The sequence below is a fragment of the Hippoglossus stenolepis genome, chromosome 20, assembly GCF_022539355.2.
Source record: "Hippoglossus stenolepis isolate QCI-W04-F060 chromosome 20, HSTE1.2, whole genome shotgun sequence".
NCBI classification, from domain to species: domain Eukaryota; kingdom Metazoa; phylum Chordata; class Actinopteri; order Pleuronectiformes; family Pleuronectidae; genus Hippoglossus; species Hippoglossus stenolepis.
This window is the reverse complement of record NC_061502.1, coordinates 15,506,524-15,526,548: the sequence shown is the minus strand read 5'-3', so window position 1 is coordinate 15,526,548 and position 20,025 is coordinate 15,506,524. Positions and strand designations below refer to the sequence as shown.

At 41.9% G+C, this 20,025-nt stretch overlaps 3 protein-coding genes across 4 annotated transcripts; 2 read left to right on the top strand and 1 right to left on the bottom strand.

Moving 5' to 3' along the window:
• The first annotated feature begins 228 nt into the window (after positions 1–228).
• On the top strand, positions 229–9,264 carry rhag (Rh associated glycoprotein). The gene is made up of 10 exons (XM_035144246.2): positions 229–487; positions 4,296–4,479; positions 4,639–4,789; positions 5,146–5,293; positions 5,476–5,642; positions 5,820–5,957; positions 6,388–6,509; positions 6,654–6,727; positions 6,877–6,950; positions 7,863–9,264. The coding sequence occupies exons 1-10, from the start codon at positions 313–315 to the stop codon at positions 7,935–7,937; spliced, it is 1,308 nt and encodes a 435-aa protein (XP_035000137.1). The 5' UTR covers positions 229–312; the 3' UTR covers positions 7,938–9,264.
• Positions 9,265–10,010: 746 nt separating this feature from the next.
• Positions 10,011–13,828, top strand: si:ch211-22i13.2 (uncharacterized protein LOC553945 homolog). 2 transcript variants are annotated; one of them, XM_035144506.2, is made up of 7 exons: positions 10,011–10,182; positions 10,767–10,842; positions 11,277–11,429; positions 11,601–11,665; positions 11,760–11,852; positions 12,350–12,439; positions 12,535–13,828. In XM_035144506.2, exons 1-7 carry the CDS (start codon positions 10,180–10,182, stop codon positions 12,583–12,585), a joined length of 531 nt encoding a protein of 176 aa, XP_035000397.2. In that variant the 5' UTR covers positions 10,011–10,179; the 3' UTR covers positions 12,586–13,828. The 2 variants fall into 2 exon arrangements, with proteins under 2 accessions (XP_035000397.2, XP_035000398.2); XM_035144507.2 differs by having other exon boundaries at positions 10,012–10,182; positions 11,763–11,852.
• rd3 (retinal degeneration 3, GUCY2D regulator) lies at positions 12,204–19,371 on the bottom strand. Its single transcript, XM_035144505.2, has 3 exons — positions 18,973–19,371; positions 16,404–16,717; positions 12,204–14,985 (listed from the first exon to the last, which is right to left on the bottom strand). The coding sequence occupies exons 2-3, from the start codon at positions 16,691–16,693 to the stop codon at positions 14,628–14,630; spliced, it is 648 nt and encodes a 215-aa protein (XP_035000396.1). The 5' UTR covers positions 16,694–16,717; positions 18,973–19,371; the 3' UTR covers positions 12,204–14,627.
• Between the last annotated feature and the right edge of the window lie 654 nt (positions 19,372–20,025).

The following is a 20,025-nucleotide window of genomic DNA, read 5'->3' as shown; positions in this document are numbered from 1 at the left end:
TTTGACAGTGAAAAATTAGTGGGAAGAAGCAGTCATTAACTTTTTCTCCCATGTCCGCTCACTGGATGTCATTACGTCTGTGTTTTGCTTTGTCCCGTCCGACGTCCAGAGAGGAAACCCATCCCCGTGAGCAACGAGCGTGAGGGGGGGTGTAACCACCCGGGCCTCAGTCTTCTGCCCTATCATTGGTCGCCATGAAACCTGCATCACTTTAAAACCAGACACCACTTTCCTCCCTCCCTTGACACAGCATAACCCCTGAAAGGCAGTGCGTGTGTGCGTGTCACACAGATAACCAGAGTTCGTGTCAGGATGCCTGCGTACGCCACCAACATGAGGCTGAAGTTCCCCATCGTGGCCTTGACTTTGGAGATTATCACCATCATACTGTTTGCAGTGTTCGCGGTCTACGACGATGGCAAAGGTCACGGGCACGACGCGCACTCCAATGGGACTGTCGAGGGAAAACCCATGGATCTCTACCCCAGTAAGTCGACTGTATGTGGGGCCGCAGGCTGAGGGATGCCCTGCAGCTGGATGTCTGGTCACTGTATGGCTTTGAGTTAAAAAAATAATAATCATGTAATGGTTGCAGCATTTAATCATTGTTGCTGCTTTGAGTTAAAACTAACCTGAAAGCAGAGTTCATTTATCCTGCAAAGCTTTGTGACACCGAAGGGGCAAACTCCTGCAAAATCAGATTATTATTTTTAAGTTGTTTTATTTCTACTTATTTCCAAACTTTGCTTGTTTACTCTCGGACTTTGAAGAGCTGAGGGAACAAAAAAAAAAAAACACACAACTGTCTTCATTAGAATAATGTGAATTCTGTTTACGGGCGTAATTTACCAATTACTTGCAAAACAGAAATAGAAGAATCTGGAGCCTGTTTTCCAGAGCAGGTCTGCTGAAGGCAATAAAGAGTCACGGGGGTCGAATTCTCCTCTGACACAAAGTCTACTCACACGCATGCAGCTGAGGATCCTGCAGGGAAAGTGTCAGGTCTCATACGGAGGGGTCACATGTGATTTGGATAATGAAGAGATGAAGGTTCTGTTTGAAATGTGCGTTTCATTTAAAAGCGCCGATGTCAAGGTGTTGTTGTTGAGACAGGTTTAAACAGTGAGTGTGGAGCAGTCGACTTTGCATCTCTCCATCAGGGATTCCTGCAACATCAAGCTGCTCTTTTACTGTGTGAACGTCTACTGGGTGGGGCAGGTGTGACCCCGAGAGATTAGCTCCACAGTCAGAATTAAGGCTGAGGAGATCTTCCACTTCAGATGGGAGGTTTTTTTACACATATACATACACTGTCTGCGAAGAAATTCAATTTCAAAGTTTGTTTTAATTCCCTTTCTCACTTTCATCGTGCTGTGTATTATATCTAGTCATGTCTTAATGTATGAAAATACTGACTGAATTGGTTTTTGCATATACAGCTTGATGTTGCTTCATCAAAAACATGCAAATACTGTTTTCTTAAGTATTTGCATGATGTCGATTCCACATCACACTTGTATATTTTGTAAACAAGACCAGAATTTGCATCTAACAAGTTGTTATATAATCTCGCAGATATCTTTATGAATAAATTCTGAATTTAGGATATAGTTCAGCACAGAAACGTTCCCTCTGATGAACATGGAAACGTTCAATAAGTCCTGCACGTACAGTCCGTCGTTCTGCTCAGTGAAGGCCAAACACCCAAGTGACTTAACAGTAAGCGTTTTATATTGGAAAGAGACTTTAAAAAGAGATTTATCTACACTGTAAACCTGCTGTAACGAGATGTTCAGGGACATGAGAATCTAAAAAAAAAACATCTTTATGTTAAGTTATGTTAAATCATGCTGAATGAGCCGAAGCCATGAATGCAACTGGATATGGTGAAGAAGTGTGAGGCTGGCGGTTGCGTGCAAGGAGCTCCACCATGCAGCGCACTGCCAGACGTATGTAATTATAGTTCAAAGAAGGACAAAATAAGCAGAGAAATGTGGCGAGTGTGAGTAAAAACAATCTGTCACAGCTCCGTCGTCACCGAGCAAATCACCGTCATATTTCTTTAATAAATGTCAAAGCCAGAAATAAACTCTGGTCGTCTTGCGTGATGAACATGACTCACGATTCTGACTCTTGAACAATCATTTCAATCTTAATCAGGATTAGATTTGCGTAATGAAAACATCAAAGTTGAGGAAATTTATTGCTCGACCGTTGGAGAATTTTTTATCATTTTATTGTTTTTGCACTGATTGCATCACTCCTGTAGAGGCTGCAGCGCCGTGGGTCCTGAGAGGATTCTCCGTCTCTCCTCTCGCACAAATCGTCTGAAGATTAGAGCGCGGCGTTACCTAACATCTGGGCGTGGTGCCAGTTAGTGAAGCTGCTTTCCAACTTCACCTCCTCCCCTCCATCCTCAATCTGCTCCACTAGAAGCTCCTGCTGCAGGGGAAGCAAGTGTGATTCACCACCATCAGATATTTACACCTCGACTGCTGCACGGATCGGTGTTTAAAACGCTGATGCCCTGTTATACTGCACTGAACAAAGATACAACAGGATAGTTTAAGATGGAAGCTATCACTCATTTTGTGATTATCGTATTCTTAGGTCATTTTTGGGTTCCATTCTAAAGACATAAGATTTGACTTTAAAACAACTGATTTGTAGCAGCCAGGCAACTATCGTGCACCTGGTATAGTATTCAGTTTTATATTGTAAATACATCATTTGACTTTTTAATGGTATTAAACAGACCATCCCCATTAAAATGTGCTAACACAGCATATATTTAACACTATTCACAAAAATAGGAGAAGATGACTTTAATCTTCCTCATTAGTGTTTCACTCTAAAGCTGCTGCACTTTAAACACAGGATCGTACTATTGTCTGTGTGTCATAGAGATGCACACTGAGGTTTCCCTGTTTAATGTCTAGCATTTGCATTTTTACCTGTTGGCCTCATTTCTAGTGCCGGACGGTAATATTCTTTTTAGATAAAGAGTTTAGACATGGGTCCTCATAATAAGTTAGTAATTAGTTTTGTGGAATAATCTTGATTGTTCCAGGATAATTAGAGGAGAAGATAGTGATACCCATTCTTTAATTGTAAGGTAAATATAGAGCTACAACCAGCGGCGGGTTAGCTTAGCTTAGCATAGCATAAAAAGTGGAAATGGGGGGAAAACCACTGACAGCTCAGCTCAGTCCAAATTTAGGAGACACAATTTGCCTCCAAATCTCAGTAACACTAACACGTAATTAGACGTGCGATTCGAGCACAAAGTTTAAGACACATACTTCCACCAAACTATCGACAATTTGCCTTCTGTTGCCTCGTGTGAAGGAACCTCCCAAATGTCAAAGTGTTGAAACAGTGCTCGTGCTGGTCATTAACATCACCATTAGAAAAGATCCTATCACCACTCCGTATAAACATCAATGTGTAAAACAGTACATTGTGTTTTTTTTGATAAATGTGAGGACTTCTCAAAGAATCGACCTTTGTTCAACACGTCGGAGCAGCAGCAACGACCTTTTCGAAGACAAAGAGTGTGTCCTGTCTCGAGAAAAGTGGCCACCTTAAGAGACATAATACTATTAACTGGAAATGGAACCCATTGTTTCTGCACCTTGATGCATTTTCCACGAAGTGCTCATCACATTGAGCTTAAAGGCGTCTGGAAAACATGAGCTCCACTTCCTGTCAAGACCGCGACTGTTGGAGGGAGCGCCCCAACGTGCTGCACGCGCTCGTACAGCTGAGACTATAGATAATGAAATATGGGAAATATGCCAAACAAATTTCATAACGCTGCCATCTCTGTCAGTCGAACAGCTGAGACATACAGATAAGGGTTTGCCAAACGTCTGCTCCGCTGAGGCCTCACAAGTGTAAACTATCTAAATCATATGCACGTAATAGAACCAGGGCCACAAACTCGACAGAGACATCGTTTTCCCAGAAACCCATTCACAGTGCGATTTAATTGCTTTTCCAGCCGACCGGTCACGGCCGACAATACAGCTCCTGTGGAAGGAAATGACTTCTGTGAGGCCCAATAACCGCTCAATAAATCATTTAAACTCCAAAGTCAAAAGGATACCACCATGAATGGGAAATTGGCGGCAAATGGCTGATATCTAATTGAAGGCAGCATTTCATGAGAGTGATTAATCTGATTCAATCTCATGTCCGCATTTAGCCGAGGCTAAAGTGGGGCTGGCACGACAAAGCAGGGCCCTGTCGTCGAGCCGGTGGCATGAACTGACCTGTCCTCTCCGCTCCTCCAGTGTTTCAGGACGTCCACGTCATGATCTTCATCGGCTTCGGGTTCCTGATGACCTTCCTCAAGCGGTACGGCTTCAGCAGCGTGGGCGTCAACCTGCTCCTGGCCGCCTTCGGCCTGCAGTGGGGCCTCCTCATGCAGGGCATCTGGCACCTGGACGACGGCAAGATCAAAATCAACATCTTGAAGTACGACACACCTCAAATAACATGAATGAAATTAAATAAACATCACGACTCTGTGATAAAGGCTAAACTTTTCTAGTCAGGGATTTTTATGTGCATGTTCCACCTCTTCTCCTCGTTATCCTGCAACTTCCTGTTTCTCTAATGACTTGTTTCCTGCAGAATAATCAACGCAGACTTCAGCACAGCCACAGTCTTGATCTCCTTTGGAGCCGTTCTGGGTAAAACCAGCCCGGTGCAGCTCCTCATCATGACCATACTGGAGATCACCATCTTCTCCATCAATGAGCATCTGGTGGCTATGGTTCTAAAGGTGAGTGCACGACGTCACGTGCATGTGCAGATGGAGTGAAGGAGATGAACGCTGCGTGAATCAATGCACTGTGGCCGGAAGCTTTCACTGTGTAAACTCAATTATTACCTCCAACGTTATGTTCTCAGCCCATTTGTCTGTTGGTTGGTTTGTTTGTCAGCTAGTGGCATTACGTAAAAACAACTAAACGGATTTCCACGGATTTATTTCATTTTCAGTGTTTTCCCAAGAAATAATTCATGGATCTTGATAAAAAAAAACAGATATTTCTGAGTATGAGGACTTTGGTTCAGCTTGATTAAATTCAAAGTGCCTGTTGGGCCTGATTGTATTGTTGTGGATCTTCCTTTTTGCAGGCTAATGATGTTGGAGCGTCCATGATCATCCACGCTTTCGGAGCCTACTTCGGCCTGGCAGTGGCTCGGGTGCTTTACCGACCGGGTTTGAGAAATGGACACGAGAACGACGGATCTGTTTACCACTCTGACCTGTTCGCTATGATCGGTAAGAACCAGCTAAACTTTTAACTCATTTAATCCATTCATCATGAGTTTACAGCTGTAATGTGTTTTTTTTCTGAGGACCTCACTGGTTCATCACTGCACATTTATGACTTACAGCCCCCTAGTGGACACAAATCACCATGCAGCTTTGTATTGATGTGTCTTCATCACGCTCTTCAACAGGAACCGTCTTCCTGTGGATGTTCTGGCCCAGTTTTAACTCGGCCATCGCTGAGCCCGGTTACCCTCAGCTCACCGCGGTCATCAACACGTACCTCTCACTGGCCACCTGTGTGCTCTCTGCCTACGCCATCTCCAGCCTGGTGGAGCACAAAGGAAAACTGGACATGGTCTGAAAACCTTCCACTAATATTCACAGTAACACTATATATGCTTGTTTTTTTAGTCAATGTCTTGGCTGTTTTTTACATTTTAATATCTCCCCTATTTTAGCTGCACAGCACTTTGGTCAATGTCTGTTGTTTTTAAACGTGCTTTACAGATAAATTCCCTTGTCCTGACTATAGGTGCACATTCAAAATGCCACCTTGGCTGGCGGTGTTGCCGTGGGAACGTGCGCCGACATGAACATCGAGCCATTCGGGGCCATGCTGATTGGATTAGTGGCTGGCATCATCTCTACCCTTGGCTTCAAGTTCCTAACTGTGAGTAGAAAGTCAAAGCGAAGGCGAAACCAAAGGACATTAGATTAGTTGTGAAAGTTTTAAATGAGAAACTTGGAGTTCAGAAAGGTTATGTTAAAAACTATCTTGAGTTAATATATAGATTTTGGTAAAAGTATTGATAATGCTTTTTAAGAAATGGCAAAAAAAGAAATTCTAGTAATAATATATAATAAATGATAATTAATTGACTTTGGGAAGCTGTGATGAGCATTTTCCACAATTTGGTGCCATTTTTTTAACATTACATATTCAATAATCGATAATCGACATGATGAGCTGCAAACCATGCAATGCCCTGCTAAACATCGTCTCTGTCATCTGTTGTCATTTTAAAATATCAAACTGCATATTTCACCTTTTAAAAAGACTTTCACTTAGTTGCTGTGATGCCTCTTCTCCTCCTCTGCAGCCCATCCTGGCATCGAAGCTGGGCATCCAGGATACCTGCGGCGTCCACAATCTGCACGGCATGCCTGGCATCCTGGGTGGGCTGGCTGGTATCGTGGCCGTCAGTTTGGGGAAGAAGGAAGGGTAAGAGCAGTGTTATTCACAGACCACATTCAGCAATACACACACACACACACATGTAACTGTAATGCAGCTTTTAAATAATCTTATACTCCAGCGTCAGTTTCCAGCTCTTACATTTTCCTGTTTCCTCCTCCTCCTCCTCAGAGGTAACGCTGCCATGCAAGCTGCTGCCTTGGCCTCATCCCTCGGGTTCGCTCTGGTTGGAGGAGCTCTCACAGGTGGGTGGAGGTGGAGATGGAATCCTAAACATGACACATGGAGGTTAAACACCTTTAGCAGCTCAATGGAAAGAGCAGAGTTCTGTGGGATTTTTTCCAAAGAAAGGGGCAACACGTGATTGATCAAACAATTCATTTTCTTCCTCTAGGCTTGATAATGAAGTTGCCGATCTGGGGACAGCCTCCGGACCAGAACTGCTTCGATGACTCTATTTACTGGGAGGTAAGAAAATCCCACTCCTCATAAACATCTCCATCTAATATTAAAAGTGACAGATGTGGATGTTTTATAAGTTCCCTGTGGTTGAAGGTTAAGGGCAGAGGATGTCGCACCTTGTTAAGCATTATGAGGAAAATTGTGATTTGTGAATGTGGGCGATACAAATAAAAATATGATTGACTGATTTGGTTCACTGCATCAGAATAATTCATTAGGAGATTATCAGGTCAATTAACTTTCTGGTGTTAAAGTTTATTTTCTGTCCACAACACTTACACTTATGTTAGTTGAGTCTGTTTCATCATGCTTCAACTACTTAAAACCTTTCTTTTCTAAACTGCAAATGAGGTTAGTTATTGAATTATTATTAATATTATTATACGACGTATTAAATCATTTGGATTGTATATTGTATATGAACACTGAGGCTATTGTGGGCAGCAGAGAACCCACTCGTTCTCCGTCCGTCCTGTCATTCTCTTCGTTTTTTAACATCTGACTTTTATTGAGAGCCTCCTGTGTTTCTCTTTCGTCTGCTGGTTTCACGGCCTCACAGTAAAAAAAAAAACAGAAACAGCCTGAACAACGTCGTCAAAATCTGTTCTAAGATTGAGTGAAACAAAGAGACCAGAGTTCTGTTTGTAAGGAGAATATATTGTTCTCTGACATCAGGGCATCATTACGTTTTACCTGCTACTCCAAATCATTTATACCTTCTGCAATCCTTCTTAAATCGTAATCTTTTTATCCACTTTTAACAAAGTTGAGGACAATAAAAAAAGTTATTTATTCTATATATATTCTTACATATTCTTACCCCTCATTTATCTCCCCTGTATCTTCTATCTTGTACCTGTCTGTGAACATGCATTGCCCCCAGTGGGATTAACAAAGTTGCTTGAATTGAATTTGCAGGTTCCCGAGGAGGAGGAGGAGAATGAGGAGAGCTTGGCTCATGCCGATCACTCGAAGAACAAAGCGGAGGCTTAAAGAACGTGCCCATCATCCACCGATCTTCAAATGAAGAAGTGAAGGATTACTAATCTGCCACGCGATGACCACAGATAACGATTTGCTTTGTTATACGAATACGATTTTCTTTTATTAGAGGATTTAATCTTCTCTTTAACACAAACACTTCAATTTTGAAGCATTTTCTTAACACATGGGCTTTTACACACATGAGTAATTTTATGCTGATGATTGATATGATTAAAATGAATCCCATTGACACTCAGAAAAAAAATATTTTGAAAACTTTGAAAAAGACACAATCTTCACAAACCTTCAGGGATTTTTTCTTACACTGAAAGTTGTGATTAATCCTCCACAGTCACAGGCCACAGCCAATAGTAGTGTCACAGCTTTTCTTTATGTCATTTTATATTATAATAAGCATGTTTTGAAATACTAGTATAGAGTGTATTTTTTTCGTCGTATGTTCTTTTATATTTTCACACACCTGGTGTAAACTATTTCTGCTGAGGCTCTCAGGTCACAGACAGAAGTCCAAACGTAGCTCTGACCCGCTGCTTCACTGTTACCTCACTGGAGCCCAGAACCTTCCCTTCGACGGGAGTCAGAGTCCGACTCTGACGTGGGCAGGGATAGTCGCATCGATATTCTCGTAACTAATTAACCTACGGGTTTCTTATCTCCGTGTTGCCTCCAGCTTTTTCTCTGTCTATCCGAGGGCAGCTGCATTTTTACTTTATTCTAACGCAGTGAAGATTGCATCCAGAGCCGTGCATTAAGCATCAGATTGTTACTTTTCTCTTTTTGCTATTTACATCGAACGTATATTTTTACATGTATGTACAGTTTAGTTAGACAGAATGACATGGTGAGTTTCATTGAGGCCCTGCAGTGTCACACAAGTGGTACTGAACACAGTATTTCAGGAATAATAATAAAAGGAATAAAACATGAAGTTACAGACGAGGACGAGGTGAAGATCTCTCCTTATTTTTTTACCCATTTCCACACTAATATATTTACATTTGTATGCAACAGTTTTCAGTCTCTTATTTGTCTCTGTGGGTGAGTTACTGTTGTTTATGGTCTGTGGTGTTTGAGTGCAGGGGGACAGGGTTTCCTGTGTGCACTAAACATCAACACATATGACTGCAGGGCTGCATGAAACTGACTACAACACAAACACAGTATTAATCAATGTTTTACTCCGGCTTTACGATGAAGTGTGAGGCCCAGAACACTGAAATAGGCATCCAGATTTTTGTATTTTTATACAGCGGGCATATGCTCTTATTTGTATAATATACTAATACTGTCATAATAAATATGTTTTTGTACAATACCAGTTTGTGTGTGTTTTTTGTAAATGTCGTGTCAACAGCAACATAAACAACAATTCTTTAAGCTTGAATATTTTTGAAAGTTTTTGAAAACACAAAAGGTCTTTAGTTTGTCCAGTTTGGGCTACTGTAAAAAAAACATGGCGGCCTCCGTAGAGGACCTGTTCCTGATGTAAATATAAAGTATTGAAAAATAAAGGGCCAGTTCTAGGTTAAAGAAAACAACAATTTGTACAATTTAAATGAAACACACTAGGATTATTTTTTATTCAATTTCTGCCAATAGATCAATTTCACCAACATCTTACACACTGGACTTTTAACAAAGTTACAACAAGCTTCACAAGAGGATGATAAAATTAAATTAAAAGGTACATAAAATACATTTAACTTTGCCCAGAGATGAAAAGCTTTTTAGAAGAAGGTTTTAAGAACTTTTAAACGTTTTTCACGTGAATGAAAACAGAATTTATGTGAGTTACTGTAGAAAGTAAGGAAACATTCAGCTTCTTCTTCCTCAGGTGATTTTCAGGAAACTTACAGTTAAAGATCAGAACTTCTTTCCTTCATCTTCTTCAGGTGATAGATTTAATAACTTCGAGTATTTTAAACTCTTCACTTACTTTTTTTTTTTAAACTTCTGTCATCGAGCAAACAATTCGACATATGCACCACGACCTGCTGTTTCCTCCCAGTCGCCGCTGGGGGCGCTGACACACCCTTTGTGCCGTTTCCGCTTCCTGGTGAAACTCGTCATCAGCCGCGGTGCATCAGGGGAAACAAAATGTCCGCTCAGAACGCGAGCTAATGCTAATTTAGGAGAAACAGCCGCGAATAAATAGACATTTTGCGATGTTTTTCCGAACAGTTGGAGTGTCAGTGCATGTGTGACATCTTGTCTGTATTCAGTTGAAACCATGGTGAGTGCACGGCCTCTTATTTCACCAGTTTTACCAGTTTATTTAATCTCTTGGAAGCGTTTCTTAGCTTTAGCTTCGCACAGCCCTGTTGCCCGAAACACCAGAGAAACGACAGATCATGGATTAAAGATTAACAACCTCAAGCGTGTATGTGGGTCTGCTCGCATCATAAGACTTGCCTGCGTGTGTGTATTTTATATTTCTGCGAGTTTCTCCAGGAGCACGTCCACAGTTATCGATACATATCCATCGATACGTGGTTATTGGTAAATGCAGCTAATGCAGTTTGATGTGAGGCAGAGAGTGAGTCACTTGCAGGGAGGGTGACTTACTGTTGTGTTAATGACGTTATCAGGTACATGTTCATGAGAGTCACTACCACAGAGAACACGTCTGCAGCCCTGGTGCAAACCTGACATCAGCAAATATGTGATGATCAGTTGTTTTTGTGTGTGTGTGTGTGTGTGTGTGTGTGTGTGTGTGTGTATTGAAACTATTGATAAAACATAAACAAGTGTCAGTATTGGGTTGTTTTGATACTTTCTGCCCCGTCCCTGATTTTAATCGTGTGTTTTGGTTTCCAGTCAACGAGAACCGAGTGCAGAGTGTCCAGCTCCAGCTCCAGGACAGAGGAGAGGGAAAGGAGATCAACAAGCAGAGGCAGGACGACCGCAAACACAGAAACTCACCGTCGCTTCAAACGTTTGATTAGTGCAACATCCACCGTGTCGCTGTGTCTCAGCCTGTGTATGGAGCTGAAGACGCACATGTCGTCGTCAAAACATCAAATAGTTTCTACTCTCTCTCTGTAACTGTTAGGATGGATGTAGGGCTCCGATTATCGTGGCCCGAAAGAATAGAAGAAACCGATAGTATTACAAAATCCATGGAAAGCTTGAAATATAAGAATAATGTCATCAATGTTCTCTGTTGTTGTTGATTGTGTGTTTTATCAAACTTTTGCCACATGAACTATGCTCAAAATACAACCAAACACTATGATTTCAGTGATTTAAAGATGCTCTGAGCGATTGTAAATATCCTAATGATTTGTATCATCTATCTTTGTGCCTTTTTTGGCTTTTCTTCTCCAGGACGGGAAAAAAGGAAGCGGAAGCGCAGCCGTAGTCGATCTTCTTCGTCGTCCTCTTCAAGTTCATCTTCGTCATCTTCGTCATCATCATCGTCGTCTTCATCGGGTTCATCACATTCGCCCAGCGGCAGTCGAAGTAGCTCGAGTAGCAGTGGTAAGTGTACAATCCAAGTCTGTTACACAGCTACACTTAAATCTATTAAATTCTTCCTAAAATGTTTTTTTACCAATGAATTCAGAATCAACTAATGTCTTGGTTACATCATTATTAATATCCGTGGTTAGATCGGACTCAATGTGTTGTTTTTTATGTTTTGGTTTTTAGACTCCCGCAGTAAATCTAGAAAGCAATCAAAGAAAAGGAAAAAGGAGAAACAACCCAAAAAAGGGGTAATTTTTTTTTTGTTGCACATTTGGCTTCAGTAATTTTTTTTAAGTCACTGACTGAGAAACTAAGTATTACAACTTATTTTGTTTTCTGAAGCAGAAAGGGAAGAAAGAGAAGCGTCCTAAACGTAAAAAAGACAAGAAAGCAAAAGGAGGAGAGGAAAACTCGGGACCTGTACAGATCTCCAAGGTAGGGGATCACTCAGTAACAGTCTGTTCACACTCTCACAAGGAATTATATCCACACATTGTTTCCTCGAGTATAGTCTTCTTCTAGCTTTGTATATATAATATTTAAGATGTGTTTTCCATCTAGTACTGTCACAGGTAGACATGAGTATTTAGAATTATTAGATGCTCTCTCCACAGTCAAAGGTGAGCTACAGAATTAATATATTTATCCTTATTCTCAAGATTCCTCTGTCAAATCTTCTAGTAAGTGAGAATTATCTAATAGACGAGAACCCAATGTTCATTTAGATTTCTTCTTGTTTAGTCTCGACCCGACATTCTCTGAAACACACCAAACCACTCAACATCCTTCTTTTCTTATCTCAAAGCCATTTAATGGGATTTGGTAGGATTTAGAAGTCCAGTCCTGCTGATAGAGATGAGCATGTTGCAATGCTACACATTGAATTGAGAACATCCAGGCAATTCTTTTTCATACCTTTGTTTTTCTTTCAGTACTTGAAGGAGAGGAAAAAAGGCAAGTACAGCATGATCTCAGGGAAGAAGATCAAGATGAAGGTTAAGAAGTCAAAGAAAGACAAACAGGTAATCTGTCGAGGAAGTGACTGAAGTTGTCTTTGTATTGTTTGTGAATTTATCGTTTGTCTTGGCTCACATCTGCCTTTTCTTCTCTGTTTTAGCGGGATAAGAATCGGGCAGAACTTCTCGACTTCTTGAACTCCACTGTGTGATGCCACTGTGTGCGCCACAAGTGGTGGTCAGGCTCAGGCACGTCAGCAGAACTCAGGAAACAACGACTGAGCAGTGCAGGACAACAACAATGTCACGTTTTTTTCTGTGGAAGAGATGATGAATACAACTTGAATGAACACATGGGGGCAGCACTGAGCTGGACGGAGGGGAAGGAGCTGCTGTTCTCGCAGCGAAGTGAGACGCTGATGTCCAGACGCCCAATTCTTCAGCTTTTACTCTGGTAGTGTTTGTGACATGAGACATGAGAAAATGTTGAGCGGTGTTATCTGAAATTTTATCTGTGGCCTAATGGATCATATGAAGGTGAAAGTGGCTCATCAGCCAGGTAATAACTTTACATGTGGTTTAACATTCGGTCACTGCTTTAAAAGAGGACTCCACCAATTTAGTATTGTACTAACTTCTTCAGACTCAACAGTTTATTTCAATTATCAAACTTTTTGCTGCAAAGCAAAAGTTATTGATATTTCTTCATTGTCAAAACCTTAGCTACCCACATTGTAACTCGGCCTCTCAAAGTTTTGGATCGAGAAGATTGGATATGTTATTCAAACTAGAAATGGCGAATGTGGCCTCGCACCTCAAGCTACATGCAGAGATAATGAGTGTGACATTCTTCTGTCCGAACAGAGGAGAAAAGTAAACGACTCTAACCTGACAGGAAATCAGTTTTGTGTGTCCGAACCCAACCTGAGCGTCCGACCTTTCACTGACCCATCAGGCGGGGGTCAGAAATCCCCGTCCAGACCAAGCTACAGAGATCCCACCACCAGATTATTCAAATTTTCAGTTTTTGCTGGTGCTGACACGGATCATATAATTTGTACGAATGTATCCGATTCCACACGACCTCCATGCATCAGTTCTCATGACCCGTAAACAGACGCTAATGTGTAAAATTGGTGAAGTTCTCCTTTAAAGAGTAAAATCATTTCTAACACTTACTTTACTACGTCAACTTTACTACGTATAGGACTGTGTATTTTTTTATTAGGAAACTCAATGTCATGTTTCCACAGTAAAACTCGGCCATGGGAACCACACTGTTATCAGTGTGAACTGATATTCTACTTTTTGATGTGTACATTCTGTTTAAAATGAGGAGAACTTACCCGTATGTTGTGTTTGATGACTGTACGACAAACTCATGACATTCATTCCCCAATTTCTGTCACTTCTGTTATGTATCAGTTATTTTATTAAACTGAAAAACAAAACACAGTCACCATTTCGCCCTCGTTGTATCAAACCATTCGGAAGCTTTATATGAAGGATGGAGTAAACGTGTCGTGTACTGTTGAACTTTACTGTGTGATAGACAAGAATCAGCAATAAACTGCTGGAAAGATTTTGCTATGAAATGTTTGGTTTAAAAAATATCTGATATCATTTAGGGATGGTTTCTTTGTGTCTTTTCCTTTCAGACACAAATGAAGAACACTGAATGAAAGCTTTCAGTTTGTTGACCTTGGATCATGGATTATTGTGCAGAGTCCCTGTGCTGCTGCTGCAGTGAGAACAGAAAGTGGAGAGAGTATGACTCAGTCTCTGAATGATGTTGGAAATGAATTATTATCTATAATTTGACTGGATGAACAACATACACAGAAATCTCATGCAAAACATTCTGTCCTCGGAGATCATTCCCCTCTCAGGCATTTCGTGTCGTCTGATTTAACACAATCATTTTCTCCTGCAACATGAAAGACTTTAAATGAGATAAACATCGGAACCAAGCTACAGTAAATATCTCTTAGTGCTCAGATGCAAAGAATCTACAAAATATGAAGAGGTGATTATCTCCTGAAACCTTGAAACGCCTTCAAGTGTTAAGTCCAGTGACAGAAGCTCTGACATCCTCCTTTCAGCAGATGAAATGCTGAGTGTTCTCATACTGAGAGAACAGGAGGATGATGGGACTCTTCCTCCGTCGCCTGATGCAAACTGGACGTTCAGCAGCAGAGGTCAGGAGGTCAGCATCTGTCCCGCCTCAAAATGTCGTCTCTTGAAGGCCCCACTGTCAAACAACCTTGTTACTGCTGGCTCCTTTGTACCTGAAGTCGGGCATGCTCCACACCCGCTGCTCCTTCTCCCTCCCTCTCTCCACGTCCTCGGACACCGTCTTGAGGTCGCTCAGCCCGGCGCCCTCGGCCGCAGAGGAGGTCAGGCCCACCGTGCTGCCGAAGGGGTTGATCTTGATCCGGGACCTGAAGTTCACGAGGGACACGCTCATGGCACGTTTGTTGTTCCACTGGCGGGCGAGCCGCTGCGCCTCCTGCTCCTCCTTCAGGTGGTCCAGAGCCTCGAGGAGGACGGAGCGGAACAGGCCCGACACCTCCTGCACCTCGGGCTCGTTGGCCTGCATGGCCTCCCTGAACCTGCGCAGGGATAAACAAAGCAGGTTTTACTTAAAGCAGCTATAATCAATATTGGACGTAGAATGTTTGTTCTCTAAAGAGCCAGATATTTTTTGAAAAGGGGGGTTGGGCAGGTTTTCTAAGTTGTGGCCAGAAAACCCAAATAGTTTGATTACCCTCAACCCTCAACCAAGAGACATTTTCCCTCAGGACCGAGCTTTTGGTCCCTATGAGATCTACAGGAGTGGTACATATGAATATATGAATAAAGTAAAACTATATGACAGTAAACTTTGTGAAACAATCATAAATTCCACACCCTCTGGAAACAATAAGGCAACTATAGAACCTTTGATGCACACGGGTTTCATCCTTTCCACAGCTTATATCCTGACAAATGGCAGCCCCCACCAGTGTGAGCAGCGCCCTGCAGCCAACCTCCCATCTCCCCCTCCTCCTCCTCCTCCTCCTCCTGCTGCTAACGAGAGGCGCTGAGGAGTATCAAACCTTTAAATAGACGTCTATTCCTGAGCCTGTTGTCACTGTTGAGGGCTTCTTCTTAAATGGTGATTAACTTGTTTCTGCTGCTTAGACCACACACACACACACACACACGTCAACAACCCTGAGGAGAGATGATGTTTTTATCACATCATCATATCATATCATTTTTGGGGAATTCATCTTTATTAAATGTACAAATCATGATTTAATTGTAAATTTAGAACGTAACCTCACAGCCACAGGCCCCTGCTGTCACTGTCATACTGATTAAAAAGTATTTTCTAATCTTTAATAAATGCTAAAAGAAATGAATTGACTAAATGTGCAGCAGTAGTTTGACAAGAGGCTAAAGATTTTGTTGATATTTCCTGATTTAAATTGCTGGTCTATGGGATTATAACGTTTCTCAATTTAGATTAAAAAAAAAGGACTGACTGCATCTTTAGAGACATTATTCATTAAGAGATGACAAAATGTTTAATATCGTTCTGAAGAGGATTTTCTTTATTTATATTTTCTAATCACAGCTTTACTAACTGATTTAATTAAACACAAACATTCTTCCCTTGGTGCCTGGTGTGTGTGTGTGTGTGTGTGTGTGTGTGTGTGTGTGTGTGTGTGTGTGTGTGTAGCTCCTCTCCTCCCACCTGCATCAACACCTTTCCAGCTGTTTCCTCACCAAAAAACTGTCAAACTCTAACAAGTCACCTGAGACGACACCTCAGCAGCTTCCTGCTCAAACAGGCTCAGAACGACTTTAATCTAGTTTTTCTGTTTGAACACATTTACATCTGAGAGTCTCAAACAGTTCAACTTTGTCAAGGAGCCTCAACTAAAGGCAAAACATTTTTAAACCTCTGTCCTATGATCTGACTTCCTCCTTCAGTTCTCTCAATGTGTGTGTACATGTTGTTGTCACCTGAGCGTCTCCTTACTTGAGAATGACCAGGCCGCAGCAGGAGGGCGGCACCTTGGAGCAGATGTCCTCCAGGCTGAGCCTCTCGCCGGTGGTGATGCTGTAGGAGGAGCGAGGCGTGCTGGCCAGCCAGCTGTAGTCCACCCCGGTCTTGAGGCGCCGGTACTCGCTCTCCCTCTCCTTCTGCTGCCTCTCGGCCTCCTTCAGCTGCCAGCTGAACTCCAGCATCAGGGTGTCGGTGACCACGTCTGCCGGGTCCCGCCGGGGGCTCCGGTAGTAAGGCTCATTCCAGCTGAACCAGGAGGCCATGGCCTGTTCCTCCTTCACAGTTCACTGAGGAGGGAGAGACAGACTGAAACGATCAGACTCACAATAAACAAGATCTCAGAATATTACTGTTCAGATTAAGATTACTCAGATTAACTGAGTTCAGAATGGATTTCTTTGTGCACACTGCTTGTTGCACACTCCTACAGATTAGATTTCTTGCTTTTACTCAAAGTAATGAGATATTACTGTGTGTGTGCCTTTGCACTTTGCAGTTACACAGTTAAACTCTCATTGTGTGTGTATTTATTTACACTTGCAAATATTTGAATAATTTGGCTTCATTTGTTTGATTCATTTATTGAGCCTTAAGGGCAGAGGATGACACACATTGTGAAGCTCTATGAGACAAACAGTGATTTGTGAATATGGGCTATACAAATAAAATTGTGTTAATTGATTTATATCACATCCTCTGACATCTGGACTTATTCCCTCAAGAGAACATCTCTGCCTTTGTCGCCTCTCTGATCTTCAGGCGTCATGTTCACCATCAATACTGAGGCTTTTGTTTGTATTGGATTTAGTGATGAAAGCACATGAAACATCAGAGAGGACGACAGTATCACGCCTCATTAATTCAAAATAAAAGGTTTTAGTTTTGAATCCACCTCTTTTATTTTGGTAAGGCAACACAAAAACACCAATGTCAGGATCATAGCAGGAGCCGTTGCTGAATCAATCAATTAATTAACCAACAATAATTTTTATCAAGAACAATTCAATTAATCATCATCATAAATCAATAAGTCATCATAAATGCTGAAAAATCTCCCAGCTTCTTAGATATGAAGATTTCTTCTTCGGGATATTGAGCTACTTTGGAGAAAGAGACATTGTTTTACAGCTTATTTATTAAAAGTCTTCTGTACCTGGACACATGTTGTATTCTGTAAACACTTAATTATCTGTTTGTATTTAGTTTCATATCTATTCTTTGAGTCCTGGGTTCATCTGTTGTTGGCGTGTGGAGGTTTGTGATAATGAACGTGTGCAGAGGAAAGTTTCATAAGAGAAGCACCTGGTGAGATTAGTGTCGGTCCAGCTCCTCTGCAGCCGACACTCACTAAGTCTGAGCTGATTAACGCTGCAAAATGGAGTCAGACACAGACACACAGCTACAGAACCACAGCACATTCACTGAAGAAAGAGAGGATTGGACTTAAACTCCAAATGAAAACTTCATAATTATGACTAACTCTTTCCAAACGTGGAGAAATCCCTCTCATCCTTACAAATTCTGGATCATAAGGAGACGTGTAATAAAGACTAATGGGAAAGGAATTTAAAAGCTTCAGGAACTTGCCTGGGAATAATCAGGTTTTTAAGATTTCTTCAGTGTATAAGTAATATGGTGATAGATGTAGATAAATCAAACACTGAACACTAAACAGGAACTATTAATAGATAATTCTGCGTAGTTTAATTTCCAATATGAATAGAATAAAATTGGGCCTGGATTTGCAACCCACTGCAACATACTTCCTGTTCCCAGTAGAAGTTTCTAGTTGTTTAACACGAGTGAAGATGTTTAGACGTTTTAACATTTAATGTAACCTTCTCCACAGCACCTTGAATAAAATAACCACTTAATTACACCATACATTATTAAACTCACATTTTTTATCGGCCTCGAGATAAATACAAACACCCTCTGATTATGAAATATCAACGATTCACACTTGAACCCCTTCCATGAGATTTCATAACCAGATCTGCCCTTGTAGTGATGTAAGTCCACAAGTCAGTCATTCAAAAACCTGCTTATGTTACACCTATAAAAAGGGTTTCATGTTTTTGTCATCAGATGCATTGTTTAGTGTTCCAGGAGAAATAAAAAGGGTAAGATAAGTAGAACAGATATTTGTCCACAAACAAATATCTGTTCTACTTCATAGAGGCCGAGGTGTTGTCTTGTTGTGTCTGACAAATAGTCCACAACATAAAGATGTTAAATTTACTATCACGTGAGCTGACGCCCAGAAAAAGCAGCACATTTTCAAACTGTAACGCTCAAAATTCTCCCTTTTGCTTTGCTGAAATAACTTTAAATTGATTCATTGACAAACTAAATATTTTGCAGATATGGAGATCAGTCGTCTGAACAAAAAATATTTCTCATGAAGGAACATATTCTGGTTTTAACTTCTTTCGTTTAAATTCCAACTTCCCTCTCTGGTCACATCTATTTGGTCCAGTCTGTTGCTGACGGCAGAACTGACAATGAACAGTGAAAGAATAAAAGAAAGGATCATTCTTACCTCCTCTTCTTCTTTTTCTTCTTTTCCTTAAGTTTGTGTCGGACTCCACGAGAAACAAAATCCCAGTGGAGCAGAATCAGAAAGGTCGTCGGGGGAGCAGAGACCAGACGAGACGCTGAATGAAAAGCAGAGAGAGAAGAGAAATGGTTTCTCTCTCTGCTCTTCTGTCCTCCGACAATCCCACTGTATTATCTCCACCTCTCTCTCTCTCTCTCTCTCTCTCTCTCTCTCTCTCTCTCTCTCTCTCTCTCTCTCCCTCTCTCTCTCTCACTCTCTCTCCCCATCCCTCCTCCTCTTCCTCCTCCTCCTCCTCCTCCCAGGAGCCTCTCTGGCCTGCCTTTACTTGTTGCAGGAGGAGGCTGGGGGTGCCATCTCCGACGGGAGACATTGGTTCTCAGCCCTTGATGAAGTGCTTATGCAGCTTTTTACGATTCGCCGTCGCCATAGTGACGCTCTTAAGCCTTTTTGTGCACAATGAGGCTCCATCAGCGCAGAGGGAGCTGGAGAGCGATGGAGAGGCAGATAAAGAGGGCAGGGACGGAGACAGGGGAGGGGAATCAGGAGGATGTTGGTTTTGAGGAGAGGGGTTAATGTCGTGTGGCGACAGCTTTGTCTGCAAGAGGTCAGGCGGCCTGTGTAAATTAACTTGCCACAGATAATGAGTCACTGGCCCAGAGCAGACATGAATGAATTATAGGAGGGCTGGTGAAGTGCTAATTGCAGGAAGAAAATGTTTGTCAGTGTGTGTGTGTGTGTGTGTGTGTGTGTGTGTGTGTGTGTGTGTGTGTGTGTGTGTGTGTGTGTGTGTGTGTGTGTGTGTGTGTGTGTGTGTGTGTGTGTGTGTGTGTGTGATGGAGACGCTGCAGAGAGAAGCAGAGTCCAGATTGAATGTGCAGTCATTGTGTAGGTGGATATCAAGGTTTGTTGGTTCATGCTGTGTGTAGGTGTGAGCAACTCGATCCTCAGACGCTTCGCTCGCTGCGCATAACCTCAAAATCCTCATCGCACCAGCCTCCTCCTCCTCCTCCTCCTCCTCCTCCTCCTCCTTCTTCC

What these genes read in the sequence shown, in the direction of transcription:
- rhag (XM_035144246.2), top strand. Translation starts at nt 313, where the DNA reads ATGCCTGCGTACGCCACCAACATGAGGCTGAAGTTCCCCATCGTGGCC. An exon ending in TGGTGGCTATGGTTCTAAAG is followed by an intron (nt 4,790 to 5,145) that starts GTGAGTGCACGA and finishes TCCTTTTTGCAG; the next exon opens with GCTAATGATGTTGGAGCGTC. An exon ending in AGTTTGGGGAAGAAGGAAGG is followed by an intron (nt 6,510 to 6,653) that starts GTAAGAGCAGTG and finishes CCTCCTCCTCAG; the next exon opens with AGGTAACGCTGCCATGCAAG.
- si:ch211-22i13.2 (XM_035144506.2), top strand. An exon ending in AGAAACAACCCAAAAAAGGG is followed by an intron (nt 11,666 to 11,759) that starts GTAATTTTTTTT and finishes TGTTTTCTGAAG; the next exon opens with CAGAAAGGGAAGAAAGAGAA. An exon ending in GACCTGTACAGATCTCCAAG is followed by an intron (nt 11,853 to 12,349) that starts GTAGGGGATCAC and finishes TTTTTCTTTCAG; the next exon opens with TACTTGAAGGAGAGGAAAAA.
- rd3 (XM_035144505.2), bottom strand. Translation starts at nt 16,693, where the DNA reads ATGGCCTCCTGGTTCAGCTGGAATGAGCCTTACTACCGGAGCCCCCGG. An exon ending in TGCGGCCTGGTCATTCTCAA is followed by an intron (nt 14,986 to 16,403) that starts GTAAGGAGACGC and finishes ATCCCTGCGCAG; the next exon opens with GTTCAGGGAGGCCATGCAGG.